Consider the following 19,482-nt stretch of genomic DNA (forward strand, 5'->3'; position numbering starts at 1 on the left):
ATCAGTGATGCCAGAAGCAGAGCCAAACTCCCAGAGAAAATCCAACACCATCTGTCCTTATTTAATGGTTAAAATGAAGTAGATTTATCTTTTCAAACTGAGCACTGTGGGAATCGATTTTACTTGAGCCTGTTCTTGCTCCTTTAGTATTTCCATCTCAATCCAAATGAAGTGGTGGAGGGACCTAGTGTTGCAAACAGAGAGACCCAGACTCTAACCTTGACTGTGTAGTTTTCCAAGTTGATGAGCTCAGTTTCTTCATTTATAAACTAGAGATAATTTCACCCCTCATAAAGATGTCAAAATTAAACCGAGGACCAGAGAGTCAGATTAGTGGTTAAGAGCGCTGGTTGCTTTTCCAGGGGATCCAGATTCCATTCCCATCATATATGTAGTGGCCCATAACCATCTGCAACTCCAATTCCAGGGATCTGATCCCCTGTTCTAGCCTCAAAGGGGTCAGTCATGCACACGGTACACAGTCCTACATGCAGACCAAACACTCAAACCCATAAAATAAAACTAAAAGGCACTGTGTGTCTATCACCTTTAATATCACTTAACTACTCTGGCAAATCATTATACGTGTTACATGAATTATAACAGGGTAACCCCTAGGACTGTCTGCTTAAGTAATAAGTTTGAAGCTCTAACAGCTAAACCCCATTATCAAAGGCATCGTGGAGCTGGTCTCCACCAGTTGTCACTTCTTTTGAGGATGGGTCCTATTTCTTCATATCTTCATACATTTCCTAAGCTTGGATTTTCAACTTGTAAAAGCTCTAGAGTTCTGTTATGTTCTATTGAAGAATATTGATTTGTCGCGGTCGGCAATCTTGGAGGTTCCAAGGATCTGCGGGGGGACCCCTGTTGAGGACACGCGTGGAGCGGAGACGGGATGGCGAACAGAGACACAGACACAGAGAGAGTGTGGTCAGCTGTTGTAACTTTACTGAGAGAGCATCAGACATTTATACACAATTTTCATTGTATAACAATCTTGGACCATGGCCAAGAACATTTGATTTTTCTGCAAAAAGGTATAGCTTGCTTTTTTTTCAGACGAGCCACAGTCAGCCAGCCTAGTCTAGTTTTCCGTTTGTCACATCAAGGAGGAAGTTTCAGGGGACCGCAAGTCTGGCATATCTTACGCCATCAGGTCTGTGCATCTAGTTCTATCGCTCTAGTTAACCCTTTGATCCCATCTTTGTTAGTCCTGTAGATGTACATCCAAGGCTTGGGGCAATAATATTGCATGCCTGATCCCTGTCTAAAGTATCTGATGATCTGTGACCTTACCTCCCATTTCTCTTCTTCTGAGAGCACACACCAAGGAGGACGGGCTCTTGCCAACCTTTCTGACCAAGGCAGTGACAAATACCTGACCCTATATCCATCCTTAGTAACCCACCTATCAAAATTCAAATCATATTCTCCAGTATATGGTAATGGAGCATCCGTTGGTCGATGCACATATGGTCCCCTGTAAGTACCTGGTTGCCACCACCTGTTTCTATACTCTGTAAAATATTCATAGCCGACCCAAAGCTCAAGGAATCATTTCTCAACAGTTCTACCAACACCTAATAGAAGAAGCATCACTATCCTTATATGTATAATTCTTTGCTAAATCTTATATTTCCTTATCTATAAGAGAAGACATAATCTGCAACCTTGGAGTCCCTGTCATCAGAGGCTCTGTCTGCTGTAAAGAGGAAACAGGAAAGCTTGTGGTATTAGTGATCAAAAATAGATCACGACCTTCTGTCCTATTATTAAAGGAAGTCTCCGTCTTGCCAAGATCATATTCAAAATCAAACAAAGAAAAAATAAAGAAATAAGTGCTGACAACGATCTTTCCCATGACCCAGATGCCCATCAGCCCAGAGACAAGTTTACAACAGGGGGCAAGTCCAGGTGCACATCTTCTTGGAGTCCGCCGCATGCAAGCAGGGGGCTTAACCACGTGTGGTGCGAACCCTCGAACCGGCTCCCACTCAGGCGTCATGTCTGCCCCGGAGCTCGGTTATCTCTGCTACAGGCGCGGCATTGATTCACCATTTTTTCTTTAGAAAGCAGTTAACATAGCTAAAGCAAAACCCCTAGCACTGAAATTTAGCCTCGGTGCTTTTAGTCCTAGCTGTAAGTTTTCCAGTTCATTAGTACCTTAACAATCAGTTAGAAATTTGGTCCAAATTTATGCATAGGATGTGGTCATGTCTCATTTTCTCTGACTCTTTCTTTATAGAGTTTCAACCCCCACTATCAACCAGTGCTGTAGTCAACCACAATGTCTTCAGTTGCCTGGATCTAGAAATTTAAGAAAAAACAAAGTTTCTATCTGGGTTTCTGCCATCCCAAAAGGTGCCACTCATGGCCTGCCCTTAGAACAAAACCAACCAAAAGCAAAAGTGAGGAAGTTCCTTCACCCAACTCTTTCACTATCTGCTTTTTCTGTTACTAGAAAATTCAGTCAACTGGTGAAGATTTTAAAGTCCTTTTTCATAGTGTGTAGTTATTGTTCGCTTGATTCAACCAGAATGCACTCAACCACTGCCTGATATGGAAATTCCCTTAGAGTATTTGCAACATCTTCATCCTCATAAAAAAAATTATGTTCAAAAGACAAACATCACATAATCTCACATACATGGACAGACTTAGAAATCTGACCCCACAGGGGGGAAAAAAAAAAACAGGATGACAGAGGCTGGGACAGGAGCGGTGTCGTTCAACAGATGGGAATATCAGTTAGGCAGGAGAAATAAACAGTTCTATTGTACAGCATGAAGGCAGTAGTTAATAATAAGGTATCGTGTTCTAGACTACTCCTGAGAGATTCTGAGTGTTCTCACACAAAATCCTATGTAATACAATACATATGCATTATTCTAATTACCCTGATTGAGCCATTCTACAATATATAACATATCAAAACATGGTGTTGTATGCCTTAAATATATCCAGTTGTTATTTGTCGATTTAAAAAAGGTCTTAAGTGGGAGGAGATAGTAGAATGCATGTGACATTGAAGAAGAGGACCATGGGAGTGGGTGGGGCATAGCGGTGGGGGAGTAACAACAGAGGCACAGCCAATACAAAGTGTATATGAAAGTGCTACAATGCAACTGTTTTGATATATGATAATTATATCGATTTTGCGTCTTAACACTAGAAAATGTGTCAAATGTCATTTTAAAAACATAAGGCACGGGGCTGGAGCGATGGCTCAGCAGTTAAGAGCACTGTTCTTCCAGAGGTCCTGAGTTCAATTCCCATGGTGGCTCACAGCCACTTACAATGTGATCTGATGCTGTCTTCTGGCATGCAGGTGTACATGCAGATAGAGCACTAAACACACACACACACACACACACACACACACACACACGACATCAAAAGTCTTGGCGTCTTGGGTGCTTCCCAGTCCTATGTCAAGGAGTGGGTGTGCCATAGAAGATCTCAGCTCCCAGGGAAGGTGCTGACTACAGTGACAAAGACAAGCAGCCTCAGTAGTGCTATATGAATATATATAATATGTGTGTATATTATATATACATATATATAATAATTAATGAAAAAAGAGGATGTGAATTTGAAAGAGAGCACCGTGATGTTTGGGTGTGCTTGGATGGAGGAAAGGGAGTGGGAGGAAATGATGTAATTATATTATAATCTGAAAAGTAAGAGAAAAAGTGGGGGTAGGGGAAAACCTGAGAGCTGAAGGGACCGTAAAAATTAAAGCAGAGAGGAAGACTGCCAAAGCAGGTGGGGCGTCACCTCCAGCTGGTGGAGAATCATATATGTAAAACCACTTAGGCAGTCCTCAGATAAAAGGTGCTAAAGTTTAACAGCCAGCTCAAAGAAGAAGGAGGAGGAGGAAGAGGAGGAGGAGGAGGAGGAGGAGGAGGAGGAGGAGGAGGAGGAGGAGGAGAAGAAGAAGAAGAAGAAGAAGAAGAAGAAGAAGAAGAAGAAGAAGAAGAAGAAGAAGAAGAAGAAGAAGAAGAAGAAGAAGAAGAAGAAGAAGAAGAAGAAGAAGAAAACAAAGGAGGAGGAACGGGATAGGTGAGCAGCATTCTGAACTCACAGAACCAACTAGGGACACAGCCTCCTTCCTTTTGACAGTGAAGGAGAAATATACACACTTTGGACTTGGTTTCCTTTGACAACAATAAGGTCTTTTTAAAATAATAATCCCCGTGTCTTCCCCAGTATGCTACGGGTTCCTTACAGGAAGCTGAGAAAATGCCAGAAACAACTGCATGAAATAAGACGCATCTCTATGCACCGATGGTCTTCTTGCTAACAGTTTGCCATCTGCCATGCATGGGCGTGCGTGTGAGTAGGTTATACTTTTGAACATCACTGGGGGTGTAAAGAAAATAAATAAAAATCCGTCCTTCTTCCAGGCTGTTTCCGTCCTACGCATCCATCAAACCTGTCTCTGCTTTTCCCGCTGGGGAGCACTCCAGGGCCCTGCTGTTTTCCTGGTGGGGAACACACTAAGGCCCTGTTGTTATCCTGGTGGAGCACTCCTGCGGTCCAGAGTAAACAACCAGGCAGAAGAAGCTTGACTTTTTATCCCTCTTCTGTTTCTCCCTTTCACACTGTTTCAGCCAACACTCCCCAAACTCTTCTCTAATCCTTGTCACAACCGTGAAATCTAAGATGCAAACCTTTTCCTTCCCTGACTGCAACCTTTTGTTCTCCAGGCTCACTCACCACCTGGCTACTGGGGGGGCGGGGCGGCGGTGTACCCGTGTTGATCAGCTCGTGATTGGCTAATGAACCAAAGAACATAAAGGTTGATAAAGGTCAAATATCTCTCCTGCCCAGCTATCTTGGGCTTGTTTTTGTCGGATTCTGGAGGGTTTTGTTTGGGTTTTATGGCAATGGGGTATGAGTTTAAGAATCATAGGTGTTTGGGGACAATTTTCTGATGCTTCGTAAAAAAAAAAAAATGAAAACAAAGAACAACAAAATCAAACCTCAGACAGCAGACAGACACCGTTACCACAGGCATGGGACTTAAAGACACAGAGGCCAGTTCCAGACAAAACACCCATTAGTGTAGACCCCAAAGTAAGTTGCCTCTGCCTTAGGTTACTTAAGATTTCCATTGGAAATGTATTGACTTTGGACAGTGGTGTTTGTTGTAGAACACCATGAATGCATGAAACGCCACTGCGCTTCTCTATAGATGTTCGATTCATGTGTTATTTCATCTTGATTTAAAACAGAAGGAGAGACGCTGAGGAACCAACCCAGTAGGTAAAGTGTATGGAGTACAAGCATGGGGGTCCCTGCGCCTACATCAAAAACCAGGCACGGTGTCACACACACTTGTAATCCCTACCTTCCTATTCACCTCGCCATGCTGGGGTGGAGAGGCATGGATTCAGGAGGATCCCTGAGCCTCATTAGCCACACAGGCTAGCCAAATCGGTGAGCTCTGGGTTCAGCGAGAGCCCATGTCCTAAAAAAATAAAATGGAGAGCAAATGAAAAATACATTCACTGCCATCTTCCATACACACACACACACACACACACACACACACACACACACACACACACACACTAATTATAATATACAAAGGAAAGACTCACTTTGTATAGGTTTCAGGTACATCTGGAGGGAGCCACTGTTGTCCTGGGAAATTTAGGGTCATGGGAAGAGAAGACAAGAAGTTAACAGATGAGGTTAAGTGAGTGGGGGAGGGGAGTAGCTGTCAGTGTTCCTTCTCTTCCATTCATCTTACTTGTCTGAGACCTGGCATGTATATGTCTACCTGAACATACTCTCTCCCTTCCCCTGGGGAGCACATTCTACAAGAGTCATTTCACACAGAGCTCTTCGGGGAAAGCCTTCCCACTCCTCAGTCCTAGGTGGTAAATTGTTACAAGTAATAAGAAAGAAAATAACAGGACGATTGAAGACTTGGGGCTGTTTGTTTGTTTGTTTGTTTTTTCTGGGTTTGCTCTCAGAGATCCCCCCAGTGCCTTGACCTAGTTTGTCAGGATGCCCAAAGCTAGCTCCCACCTCGAATATGATCCAGATCAGCTTCCTCAAATCAGTAAAGGACACCCCAATATATCACCCACAGAGCTAGCATGTAACCAAGTAACAATTAGTTGTTCTTTCTGTGCCTTCCTCCAGTCAGCCTCCATCCCCACCCTCCTGGAGCCTTCCATTTTCATCTGCCTGCCTGCAGCAGACACGCCACAGGCCCCCAAGCTCCTCAGCCTCCAGTATCTTTTTTTTATGATTTATTTATTTTTATCTCATATGTGTTGGCGTTCTGCCTACATGTATGTCTGCATGGGGGTATCAGATCCCCTGGAACTGGAGTTACAGACTGTTGTGAGCTACCTTTGGGTGCTGGGAATCGAACCTGGGTCCTCTGGAAGAGCAGCAGAGCATTACTTGTTTATTGAAGAACAGAAATGAAACTGATCCACAGCTGTATTTAAATCTAAACACAGACAAGCACATACCAGTACCAAATGTTCACCTTTACACGATATGGCCTCATGAGCCTGTAACCACAAGTCATAATAGACACAAAAACATCCCCCTAGTTATAAGCAGTTACCTATTGAACATGCATTCATTCATACAAACGTAAATATGGAGGGAAACATCACACTGCACACAGCGTACCCATGGTAGACGTGCCACAGTGGAGCATATTCTAAAGCATGTGTGTACTCAAGTTTACATGTAGAATCTGATGGCATAGACATATGCATGCACACACACACACACACACACAGAGAGAGAGAGAGAGAGAGAGAGAAGAGACACAGAGAGAGACCGAGACAGAGACAGAGAGAGAGAAAGAGAGAGAGAGAAAGAAAGAGAAAAAGAGAAAGAGACAGAGAGAGACAGACAGAGACAGAGACAGAGACAAAGAGAGAGAGACAGAGAGAGAGAGAGATGTGATGATGAAGACTAACTCCATATTCACTGTCTTATGCTCTCAGTCAAATCCAACTAATCTGGTATAAATACAAACTAATGAATACGCTGGGGCACTGTACTGGTTTGAATGAGAAATGTCTTCCATAGGCTCAGGCAGTTGAGCATTTAGCCTTCTCTTGGTGGCAAACACCATTTGCAGAGATTTATGCTGTACGGCCTTGCTGGAGGTAGTATGTCACTGAGGCTTGGATTTGAAACTCAAAGGCCACACCCCACTTCCAGTTTGTTCTCTCTGCTTTGTGTTCAGGGGTTCAGGAGGTGAGCTCTCAGCCTCCTGCTAATGCCCCCAGGCCTGCCGCTTGTGCCACACTGCTCCATTACAACGAACTCTCATTCCACAGGAACAGTAAGACCAGGTAAACACTTCCATACGCTGCCTTCATCATGGTGGTGTTTTGGCAAGGTTAAAGAAAAGTAAATAATACAGACAAGTTGCGGCATGAATTCCAACAGAGACCCCACTTGTGCACCCGAAATGATACACCCAGAAGAAGGTACAAGCAGAGCTAAGCGAGGCAGAGGCTCCCATCATAACCTACTAATCAAAACGATAGCAGCGTGAACATGTTCACAAGCATGGAGGACTCGGGGACAACAGTGGCTCGCTAAGGAGGAGAAAGCAAACATGAGTCGATAGTCTACAGTGAGAGATGATAGACAACAAGGCAAAGTCCTGTGCAGGCTTCAGCTCCATCCAGAGCAATCTGAACATCTAACGCTGATCAGAAATTGCCCAACAGGGCACCAAGCCTCCAGGATAAACTTCCTACTCACAGATCCTTGAGTATGGTGGAAGAGGGCACTGATGCTTGGCTTTGATGAAGAAGCACTGGGGTGGGAGGCTTCTCACACACCACCAGCTTCTTTAGGGTTGTCCTGGAGGCATTTCAAAATGAGACAGGCCTTGCTTGCCCACCGTAACTGAATGTTACCAAAGACACCAGGAGCTTTGGCTACAGGACATAGAAATATCAATCTCAAACTGACCAGGAAATTGTCTCCTTAGTGGTTCTGGGAGTATCATTGGTCTGACCAAGTGTGGACCCTCTCGCTACAATAAAAACAAGAGGCTCCCAAAGGCAGATTGAAGTTCAGAGGAACATCAATCCATATCCTTTTTTCTTGTCAAGTAATAAGATGTGATAATAACAGATGAATAAAATAGCTATTTATTGACTTTAGCATTAACTCAACCATTACTACCAAGAAGAAGATTCACCTATAAAGTTCAGTTTGTTATTGAAGTCAGCTCTTCAAGGACACACAACAGACAAGATCTCAGGGACACTGATTGGATTGCCCAGGAGTTGGTATCTGCCCAGGTTAGGGTTCCATTCTATGCCGTGCCATTGCTCTCAATCACGGAACCAGAAAGGGAGACTGGAACCATCAGAGGGAGACTTCCCAAGGTTGCTGCTTATTCACTCTGGAAACCTGTCTGAGATGCTTGCTGCTGTTCCCACATGTCTCTGGCATGTGACCGCTGTCACCGATCCTTCATTCACGCCCCTGTGTCTCTCCTGCATAACTCCTGTTCCTGCTCTGTCATTCATGTGCCCGGAAAAAAAAATCAATAAGGACAAATACACTTGATCTCTCCAAGCTCTGTTCCCATTCTGGCCCCCGTGCCGAACATGAGAACATGCCTGACCACTCAGGGTCCTTCTGGGTGCCTCCTCCACTGAGAAACAGATTCTCTAAATTACCCCTTCCTCCTATTCAAGTGGAAACAAGGGGAGAGGAGAGGTCCGTGCTGGGTATAGTGCAGGTGCAGGAGAGATTGATGCCTGCCAAGCCTAGGCTAATCCCATTCCCCCCCGCCCCTTCCTCCTCCAAAATCAACAAACAACCTTTCTCTCTGCTTTCTTCTCGGCCCTTCGTTTCCTCCCCAACCGGTCTCAGAGTCCAACAGCCTAAAATGAGATGAGCTAATTGCCACTCATGAGCTCCAACCTCACCCAATGGTCTAATGCTGGGATACCATCATGGGAGGGACCCATCCATCAAAGCCTGCCAGCATCCACCCAAGGTCCCTCCCAGGGTCTCAAGGAAGCCAGGGTCAGCAAGCACCTAGTGTTTATATCAGAGCCTGCTGGAACCAAATCCAGACCCAGCATGGTGCCACACTTATGCCTTCACTCAAACAATTCCAGTGACCACCTGCCTCCCCTCTCAAGGTCTCTCTCAGGGTAAGAATATCTACCAATATCCTTTTGGTGTCAAGCTCCGTGCTAACTCCTTTTTCACCTTAGTGCTTGCCTGGGGGCTATCTCAATGCCAACCCCATCCTCCTCCCTCCTGGGAGCCCATCCTGCAGCTAAGCTTAGTTCCCAGGTGTCTCCCAGGGTGAGCTGAGCTGGATAATGAGGAGGAAAGAGAATCAAATCCCTGCTCCTTTATGACCCGGTCATCTCAATGAGGTTGGTGATGCACCAACTGCACAATGACTAAGATTCCACAGATGGGATACACATCATCTTCCTGGGCTACGGGTTCATCAAAACTGTCCAGATTATTAAAGAAGACTTACAATGTGAGAGAACAGTAGGGTCATTTTCCCTTCTCCATAGCCACCCTCAGCATCCCAGGGTCCTCTTCTGTTCCCCATGCTGGACGCTCATCTAAATCTCTCCACCTCAGCCCACTGATAACATCCAGGCATCAGCACACTTACCCACCCCCCACCAAATATGACCTTTATTTCCCCAATGCTCTCTTCTCACTGGTGGGAAAGATGTCTAGACAGGGAAAGCTAAAAGTATGAGCAAGAGTAGATGTTAATGCCTCTGACTTTCGGGCTTTCCATGTATGTGCCCCCCATGCCACCCCTATGTTTTGTTCACGTGCACCCATAGAAAACATGTGTAAATTACAGCATCATTGAGCCAGTGACTCTGATGGCCTCCTCTACAAATCTCGATAGGAATCCAGTGGGGCTTTCGTAAATTAGAACTTTGCTACCATATTGGAGTTGTGATTATCATTTCTCAAGACCTAGACAGACCCCCAGATATTGGCTCTAGTACTGTGCCAAATTCCAGTGAAATATGACTCTGGTCTTCCCTACCTTTCTCAGATCTTATGTTCCAGCAATCCATCCTAGACTCAGAGACTTCTCTGGGTTCTGAGCATTAAGAGACAGCATGAAGCCATAACCAAAGTGCATCCACGCCGGGGCACAGGTGTTGACTCCAAGATCCTCCTGCAGTTTGTGTCCTTCCAGGCACTCCCCATCCACAGCCTTTCTTGACTCAAGATCCATAACCCATAGCCCTGGAGTCGCCAATTCTCGGTTCCTTACATTCAGGACCCACTTCATTGAAAGTCTCCCAGGGTTGGCTGTGGAAGTGTAGGTCTGTAATCCCAGCACTCAGAGCAGACAGGTGGATCTCTGTAGTCTATGTACAGACCTCCGGACTACCCAGAACTACATAGTGAAAACTTGTCTCAAACAAGAAAGAAAAGTGATCTTTCAACTTCATAGCCATTCATCCTATTTCGAACAAATGAATTATAGGGTTCTTCTCTCCTAAGACCCTAATATGGCTATCACTTGTGCCCTTTCTCAAAGGAAGGGTCTCTAGTATACATGTCATGAAGGATCCAGTTCTGGCTTCTCTCTACTGTCCTCTGTAATGCATAGTTTTGGAGCACTTCCTCCTTAGACACCACAAACTCAGTCTACTCCCTGTTAATCTGTCATGGAGCCCTCCTCCTCCTTGAGTGTTGGCTATGTCCCAAACTAGGTGCATGACGGGGGTAGTCTGGAGGTAAAATTAGACAGTTGCATAATCAAGACCAAAGGCCAGCCTTCTATCTCAGAATGTATAAAAACAAGCTAATTCAGCCATCACTGTGTCTGTCATCCCATCGCCACCATGCTGGCCTCAGGACTCCTTCTGGTGGCCTCAGTGGCCTTCCTCAGTGTCCTGGTCTTGATGTCTGTCTGGAAGCAGAGGAAGCTCTCAGGGAAGCTGCCTCCTGGACCCACCCCATTGCCCTTCATCGGGAACTACCTCCAGCTGAACACAGAGAAAATGTACAGCTCTCTCATGAAGGTGCCACTGGGCATGGAGATGGGTCGAATGGGGGCGTGGAGGGATGCCCAATTTTGATTGAGGTTTTGTGGTAGGTATTGACCAGATGGGAGTGTAATTTTAGGCCAGGGGAATTGTGAAGAAATCAGCACTTTCTAGGCCAGTGGTATCACATCTTGGGACACCCAGTCTGATAACTATTAGAACTCTAGAGAGATGAATCCCAGACCGGATATCAAAGAATGAACCATCCCCTCTTACCTTCTCTGATCATTCTCCTCCATCAGATCAGCCAACGTTACGGTCCTGTATTCACCATCCACCTGGGACCTCGCCGAGTTGTGGTGCTGTGCGGACAGGAGGCAGTCAAGGAGGCTCTGGTGGACCAAGCTGAGGAATTCAGTGGTCGGGGAGAGCAGGCCACCTTCGACTGGCTTTTCAAAGGCTATGGTGAGGGGAAGACCCAGGGGAATGTGGCAGAGGACATTTGAGGGCATCAGTTTCCCCAGATTTCTCCCTGACTGTCTATCCCCTCCAAGCAATCTTCTCCCCACATCCCTGTCTCAGACTGGTCTCTCTGCCAGTGTTTCCTGACTGCCCCACCTCCACCCATGCCTCCTTTTCCACCTAGCAATTGCTGTCGGAATCCTGCCGCCTCTAAGGGGATCCGAAGCTTCCCTGCAACCCACACCATCATTTTCAGCTTCTGCGATTGCTTTTTCTCTTCCTCTCCTCTGCTTTCCAGTGTCAGACATCACAGAACGTTTGTTCCTAGGTTCTATCTACCAGCAACGATTTCTTCTCTTTCCAGACTCTCTTTGTGTCTCTCTCTTTATTTCCCTCTCTTTTTTTGCTCAATTACACTTCTTTCACAATTGTATCCACCCTCAGCTCTCTGCAGTCTCCTGTCTCTCACCTCTGTCTCTGCACCTCTGTCTCCCTCTTCTTACTGTCCAGTAACTTGCTCTTTTACCTGTACTTTCGTGGTGCCTTCTTGTGTTTTGCATTTGCATTTCCAAGGATCTGTGTGCATCTTTTTCCTTCTTGACCGCCTGAAGGGGAACAGCGCAAGGGTGGTCAATGGCCAGCCACGCCCCCTGACTTCTCCTGGCTTCTCATTCACCTTCCCAGGGGTAGCCTTCAGCAGCGGGGAGCGAGCCAAACAGCTAAGGCGCTTCTCCATCGCCACGCTGCGGGACTTCGGCGTGGGCAAGCGTGGCATCGAGGAGCGTATCCAAGAGGAGGCGGGCTTTCTCATCGAGTCATTTCGAAAGACGAACGGTAAGCGGAGCACCGTTCTCCGGACCTACCAAGGGAAAGCAGCACCATGTCCCAGGATAGAAACTAGGCTAGGGAAGTGTATGCTGGTCCCCTACTGTGGGATCTGGTCTCAGCGTTTTTGGTTCAGCGCTGCAGCCAGTGCCCTTCTTGAGTTCTCAGATTCAAAGTATCTGATGCTAACACCCAGGCGATGCTTTTTGCCTAGTTCCAATGTCTCCCTTTCTTTCCTCCTCCTCCTCCCCTTCCTCCCCCTCCTCCCCCTCCTCCTCCTCCCTCTCCTCCTCTTCCCCATCCACAGGTGCCCTCATTGACCCCACCTTCTATCTGAGCCGGACAGTCTCCAATGTCATTAGCTCAATAGTCTTCGGGGACCGCTTCGACTATGAGGACAAAGAGTTCCTGTCACTGCTTCGAATGATGCTGGGAAGCTTCCAGTTCACAGCTACCTCCATGGGGCAGGTAACCTGTTTCAACCTTGTCCTGTCATACCTCCTGACCTTGACTGCCAGCTCACTCCCAAACTGCTTCCAGCAGGCACCTTCACACTAGCCCTTGCAGTTTTGCAAGAACAAATAAATGTCAATATGTAGACATCCTCAACAGCTGCCCCTGAAATCAAAAGCTGGCAGTCTATCTCCCTTTCCCCCTCCCTTTTCCCCTTCCCCTTTCCCCCTCCCCTTCCCCCTCCCCTCTCCCTCCCCTCCCCTTCCCTCTCATGTACACACACACACACACACACACACACACACACACACACACACACACACAGCCACTCAGCTCCTTCAGCTGGGCACATGTTACCACCACAATTTGTTTTAATTTCTAACACAAGATTGCCATAGGAAGGGTCCGCTGAAAACACCACCCCTCTTCAGTTCCTGAACATCTGGCACTGCAGAAAACACAGAGCTAGCCCACTGGAGTATGTAGATGAGTGCCCCTTACTCAGCCACGGAACTAAGCAAACGTCTGAGGCTCCAAGCGAAATTTCTGCACAGATGTCCCCCAAACATCCAAGTAAGGGTCTTTCAACACAGCTCATTCACACTCCTAAGCACGACCATCTGTGAAGCTGTTTGAATAACAAAGCAGGTGAAGATATGGATATCAGCACTACTTAAAATAGAAATAATAAGACAATTTTGGACAAGCATACATTGTGTATTGAGCCTTTTCAGCCCCATACCCCCCACCTTCCCTGTTCTCACACTTCCTCCTCTTCCTCCTCCTCCTCTTCCTCTTCCTCCTCTTCCTCCTCCTCCTTCTGTTAGTCCTGTTTGTCCCTGAGACAGTTTTATTTCTACTTCTAAGTGATACACATGTACATATATATGCATATGTATGTACAACGTGATTTGAATTAATACCACAGATTGAAAGAACACATACACGGGTTCTCTAATACTGGTTAAATTTATTTGATATGATCTCCCATTGTGTCTGCTTTCCTGAAAATTTCCATACCATTGTTTTTAATGGCTGAAAAATTTTACACACACACACACACACACACATACACATATACATATATACATATACATATATATCTCACATTTTCTCTTTCATTACCTTGTCTTTGGACAGCTAGTTTGAGTGCATAATTCAGTTACTGTGACTACCCAGGACTGGTTGGTTTAATACTGGAAAACCTGCGAACCTTCACCATCCAAACCCTGCTAGTATTTGAACAGCTGCCTCTAGCTAATGTCACCCAAATACCTAAGCATCTACAGATGAAACTTCAGCCCAACAACTGAATGTCATTCAAGCCAGCCATGCGCAAGAACTCCAAACCTATATATGCGACCAAATCCACCTCACTTAAAATCTTGGACAATAGCCCTCTCACTTAAACTATAAGAAAACTATATTGCCTCCTTGCCCTACCAGGTTACCTGAACCTCAGGACAGGTGACAGAAAAGTCCCTTGCCTGAAAACAGCCACCACCCCTGTTGGATTTTATGCAGTCTTGGTTTCTCCTCCTTTTTCCACCCTCAGCTCTATGAGATGTTCTCTTCTGTGATGAAACACCTGCCAGGCCCCCAGCAACAGGCCTTTAAGGAGCTGCAGGGGCTGGAGGACTTCATAACCAAGAAGGTGGAACAGAATCAGCGCACGCTGGATCCCAATTCCCCAAGGGACTTCATCGACTCTTTCCTCATCCGAATGCTGGAGGTAAACCCAGAAGTTAGGGAGCATGGCGGGAGGTCCAAAGCCAAGCAGGATGAAATCACGCTTGGGGAATGGGGGTAATGGTGGACCACTTAAATCAGTCCTCTCAATATAAACCTCACATATTACCACTCAGCACCACTGTTCCTTTCACTTCTCAGTCTCAGGAGGATGGACAGACTGAGATCACAGCCAGGATGTGGTGCTGCCATATGCCAGGCACCATTTTAAACCATTTTAAAGGCTTAGTGATATCCACTTATTTAGTATTCACACCTTGGACGAGGTTGTGTTATGACTCCCATTTTACAAATGAGTAGGCTGCAGCTCTGAGAATATAGGCAACTCGTCCTGCATCACAGCTGTCTCAGGCTGACACACCACTTAACGTTGCCTGTCCTCATTGTCATTCACGTCTGTGGCACAGGTGACCTAGCTTTATTGTGACCTTCTCTCACCTATATGGAACAGAACAGTTTTGTGATAGGCTGTAGCCCTAGTTGGCCTGAAACTTGCTCTGCACACCAGGCAAGTCTCAAACCTGCCGTGGTCCTCCTGAGGCTGCTTTCTGACGGCTTGGATTATCAACATGTGGTATCCGGCTGAGATGGAACTTCATGTAGTCTGAATGCAAAGGATTGAGGGATGAGATTCCCCTAGAAAATATTAAGGTTCGTAATGACGAGATGGGATTTATTGCCTAGCATTCATTGTCTGAGGGTTGGAAAGATGGGTCAGTGGTTAAGAGCACTGGCTGCTCTTCCAGAGTGCCAGTGGGTTCAATCCCAGCACATGCATGGCAGCTCACAACCATGTCATTACAGTCCCAGTAGATCCAATGCCCTCTTTGGGCCTCCATGGTTACTGAACGCATGTAGTGCTCTGACACACATGCAGGCGAAACACTCATACACTCAAAATAATTTTTAAAAAAGCTCTGTATCAGGATGGGGATTTAGCTCAGTGGTAGAGCACTTGCCTAGGAAGCGCAAGGCCCTGGGTTTGGTCCCCAGCTCCGAAAAAAAGAACAAAAAAAAAAGCTCTGTATCTACCTCTGAAAAACCATCTCAAGTTTTCCCTGACTTCCTCCAACATGACGTCAGTACCATTGTTTCTCGGGCTCTCTTCAGCCTTCCTTTCCTAAACATTTCGACCATTAAATAACTGACGACTAAGTTAGTAACAATCAGACAAGCACTAAGTCACGAATGACAGAAGAGCATTTATGGTCCCAGGTCACTTCCAAATGTCTGGGCCCCGGAGAGAACTCAGCATAGCCAGGGTTCCTCTTCTAAGCCTTAGGTCTGGCCCAAAGAGAAGTGAGTTCAAGTTGGGAAAAAAAAGCTAGAAGGGTACCAAGAGTGTAAGGAATGGATTTGACGTGAATATTTCCCTCCCTGCAGGAAAAGAAGAACCCCAATACTGAGTTCTACATGAAGAACTTGGTGCTGACTACCCTAAATCTCTTCTTTGCCGGCACAGAGACCGTCAGCACCACCCTGCGTTACGGCTTTCTGTTGCTCATGAAGCACCCGGATATTGAGGGTAACGAAGGCTTCAAGGGACAGGAAAGCAGGGGTTGAGGGGAGCATAACCTGGATATAGATTCTAAATTTGCATCTTTTATCTGCTACAATGTCCCCTACCTTTCTCAAGAAACCGGACTCTCAAACAGCTAGCTACCCCCTGCTTTGCCTAGACAGAGCCACAGCTGGTGGGCACCAGTCTCTAGTTGCTTAACCAACTGGTGTGCTGCTCGCCGCACTTCAGAGGAGTTACTTCCCCGTCTCCCGGGTCTCCTCGCAACTCCCGTACAATTATGGTATGATCCATCCAGCTCACGGGAAACTTCTTCACCAATGCAGGAGTTGCACATATTGAAAATGATCTACAATGCCATACACTGTTCCATGGCCTCCATCCCATCTTAGTTTCTGAACTATCATCTCTACTGTGGCGTTCTTGGATTCCTAAACCGGTCCCTGTTCTTCTCAGCTAAGGTCCACGAGGAGATTGACCGGGTGATTGGCAGGAACCGGCAGGCCAAGTATGAGGACCGAATGAAGATGCCCTACACGGAGGCTGTGATCCACGAGATCCAGAGATTTGCAGACATGATCCCCATGGGCCTGGCTCGCAGGGTCACCAAGGACACCAAGTTTCGAGAGTTCCTCCTCCCCAAGGTGCTGATTCACCTAGCCTAGAGTGACCTCTAGACCTCTTCATGGGCCTCCAGGACCTCCTGCTCATTAGAAACCACCCGGCCCCTCTCTTGGTTTCTTAGTGACAGGCTTTCTCTGTCACCACATCCCACTGCCCTCCTACTTAGAGACTCCTATATCTTGTCTTCACCCCAGACTTTCCCACTCAGGAATTTTAACTCCATGCCTCTTAAGAAGTATAAACTTAATTTATCTAGATCTTGACTGTGTTGGAGATAGGAGTCTCATGTCTGCTATATATCCTGTTTGGGGCTACACACTTTCAATACCCCCAAATCTTGACTTGAGAGGCACAATTTGCCCCAGAAGACAAAGCCCGTATTACTCATCTGTCCTGGCTACTAGAACATGAGTCCCACATCCCCCATATCTTAAGGATAACCTCACATTCGGCAAAGCTCCTCCCTCAAAGGTCCCCTAACTCACTATCTTTACCTTCACTTGGATACCCTAGCTCACCCTTTTAACCCCTGTGGGCCAGCAGGACATTCATCCAAACATACCTCATGGAGTCTCTTCTTCATCACCAGGGTACTGAAGTATTTCCTATGCTGGGCTCTGTACTGAAAGACCCTAAGTTCTTCTCCAACCCCAACGACTTCAACCCAAAGCACTTCCTAGATGACAAGGGACAGTTTAAGAAGAGTGATGCCTTTGTGCCCTTTTCCATTGGTAAGAACCCACTGCCGAGTGCCAGACCACTGCTCACACCAACAGATAAGCTTCTCCATTGCTTCTGTCTGATGCAGCCAAATATTTCTCTCTATTTTGGAATATTCTCTTGCATCTAACTCTCGGCTAGTTAGCTGTAGCTCCCATAATTCCCAAGCACCATGTATCTGAACCCTGGAGACGTGATGGTCAAACTTTAGTGATAGGTGAAGGGAATGGAACCTCAAACTAAGCCAGAGGTCTTTCTCAGGTCACACAACCAGTTCTTAAAAAGGATGTGGCCACATGGCAGCCATACCATTCCCTATAGCTGTAGGGAAAGGTGTAAAAGTATTTTTTAATCTCCTGATGTAAATGTCTCCGAGGCTTACTGCCTCCCTCTGCTAACCTAGGCCTAACCCTGGAAGCTTCTAGCCTCTGAACAATCTTATCTAGCCTAGAATGTTTTCAGCCTCTGAGACTTGCTGCTAAATAAGCTCACACCTTCCTAGTTCCCTCTGATCTCTGGATGGCTGGTTCAACTCAGCTGTTTTGGCTCAAACTCCTCTAACAGATTCAGTCTGGCTTCTCTCTCTTTGCCTCTCCTGAGCTGCTCTACTTGGCTCCATGCTAACTTTGGCAATCTGTTCTGATCTTCTGTCTCCTTCTCATTCTCTGGCTTGTTCTGTCTTCACCTGGGCCTAGCTCGCTCTCTCAGTAACCTGCCTCTATATAACTGTCCCAGTTAAACTGCCCCCTTTCTCCATGTTTCTCTCTTTTCGCTGTTCTCTTTGTCTGCCACTCAATTAGACGTCATTTTCAAACATGGGTGCTTTCTTCTACAAACTAACTTTATCTTCATTGTTTGGAATTTAAAGTGTGTACCAAGGGTTTGCATTCCAGCCAGAGGGATTAAAGGTTGTGTGCTAAGGCTGAGCCACTCCACACCTAGAAACAGGTTTTTTCAGTAAATAACACAATCTCGGGGTTCACAGTGTGATCGAATATCCTGCAACAGAAGGGAATCCACATTTCTCATTGTTACAGCCTGGTATGGATCAACCCACTACAAGTACAAATACAACTGAGGCTCAGGAGTTAGAGCGTTCCTTAAACGTCTCAGCACTTCCTCCCATGAAGAATGCAGCCAGGGATTTGCTATCGGCAAAAACTGGCTTCACCTTCCCCTGTCTTGTCTCTTTAGGAAAACGGTATTGTTTCGGGGAAGGACTGGCAAGGATGGAACTCTTTCTCTTCCTCACAAACATCATGCAGAACTTCTGCTTCAAATCCCCACAGGCACCCCAGGACATCGATGTGTCTCCTAGACTTGTGGGCTTTGCCACAATCCCACCAAACTACACTATGAGTTTCTTGTCCCGTTGAGCCAGCATTGCGTGAGAGTAAAGGGAAGAATGGGGGTTGAAACTTAGAAAGGGTCGGATGTACTGAAGAAACAGAGGAAAAAGAGTAGACCTGCTGAAGATATATATTTCAAAGGTAGAGCCAGAGAAGGGGGAAATATCTACTATGCTGTGAATAGGAATAATAAAATAATAAAAGTAGATATTATTTATGGCATAAGTAGTCTTTGTCAAGTTTATGCTAAGGGGTCTTACAATCTCACTTAATACTCAGAAGTGCATGGGAAGGGGAAGAGAGTTCATGCTCATTTTATTAGGGTCACATTCTTGATCTTATGTTTCCCTAGTCTAAGTTTACCAAAGTCTCACAGAATCCAAGAGCTCACTAATATTTGGACAAAGATCTGTGTTCATTGGCCTTGGGCAGATTTTCAAATATCACCACCTCTCAGATAAAACATGAAAGCTCAAGTCTATTGCCACATCATCCTGGGCAGATCTTTGGGTGGGCAACCTGCCAGGCTCTACCACTTGCCTGGCCACACTCTGATCTACTTACAGAGAAAACTCAGGGCCTGCACCATGACATGAATGTGTGCTGATTTATGGATGCCCACGTAAGTGTGGTGCAGGGTTTCCTCAAGTTATGCACGAGTATATTTTCTGTCATGAGTTGGCTTCCAAAGGCCAAGTGTTTGCTCACAGATAAGAGTCAGTTAAAGCAGTTGAAAAGATGTGCTGTGGTACACTGGTGTAAATCTGGTGAGTAG

At 46.0% G+C, this 19,482-nt stretch overlaps 1 protein-coding gene and 1 long non-coding RNA gene across 3 annotated transcripts; one reads left to right on the forward strand and one right to left on the reverse strand.

The window, feature by feature from the left end:
- Nucleotides 1-929: 929 nt before the first annotated feature.
- On the reverse strand, nt 930-12,158 carry LOC103691073 (uncharacterized). 2 transcript variants are annotated; one of them, XR_590104.3, is made up of 5 exons: nt 11,995-12,158; nt 11,283-11,466; nt 5,610-5,652; nt 5,357-5,476; nt 930-2,310 (listed from the first exon to the last, which is right to left on the reverse strand). It is a non-coding gene; the product is annotated as an uncharacterized LOC103691073 (long non-coding RNA). The 2 variants fall into 2 exon arrangements; XR_005498959.2 differs by having other exon boundaries at nt 930-5,476.
- Nucleotides 10,863-18,929, forward strand: Cyp2a3 (cytochrome P450, family 2, subfamily a, polypeptide 3). The gene is given in 9 exon segments (NM_012542.2): nt 10,863-11,042; nt 11,309-11,471; nt 12,153-12,302; nt 12,601-12,761; nt 14,302-14,478; nt 15,879-16,020; nt 16,471-16,658; nt 17,228-17,369; nt 18,553-18,929. Coding segments are annotated over 9 exon segments (1,485 nt in total). The 3' UTR covers nt 18,735-18,929.
- Nucleotides 18,930-19,482: the final 553 nt, after the last annotated feature.

The sequence above is a fragment of the Rattus norvegicus genome, chromosome 1 (genome assembly GCF_036323735.1).
Source record: "Rattus norvegicus strain BN/NHsdMcwi chromosome 1, GRCr8, whole genome shotgun sequence".
NCBI classification, from domain to species: Eukaryota; Metazoa; Chordata; class Mammalia; order Rodentia; family Muridae; genus Rattus; species Rattus norvegicus.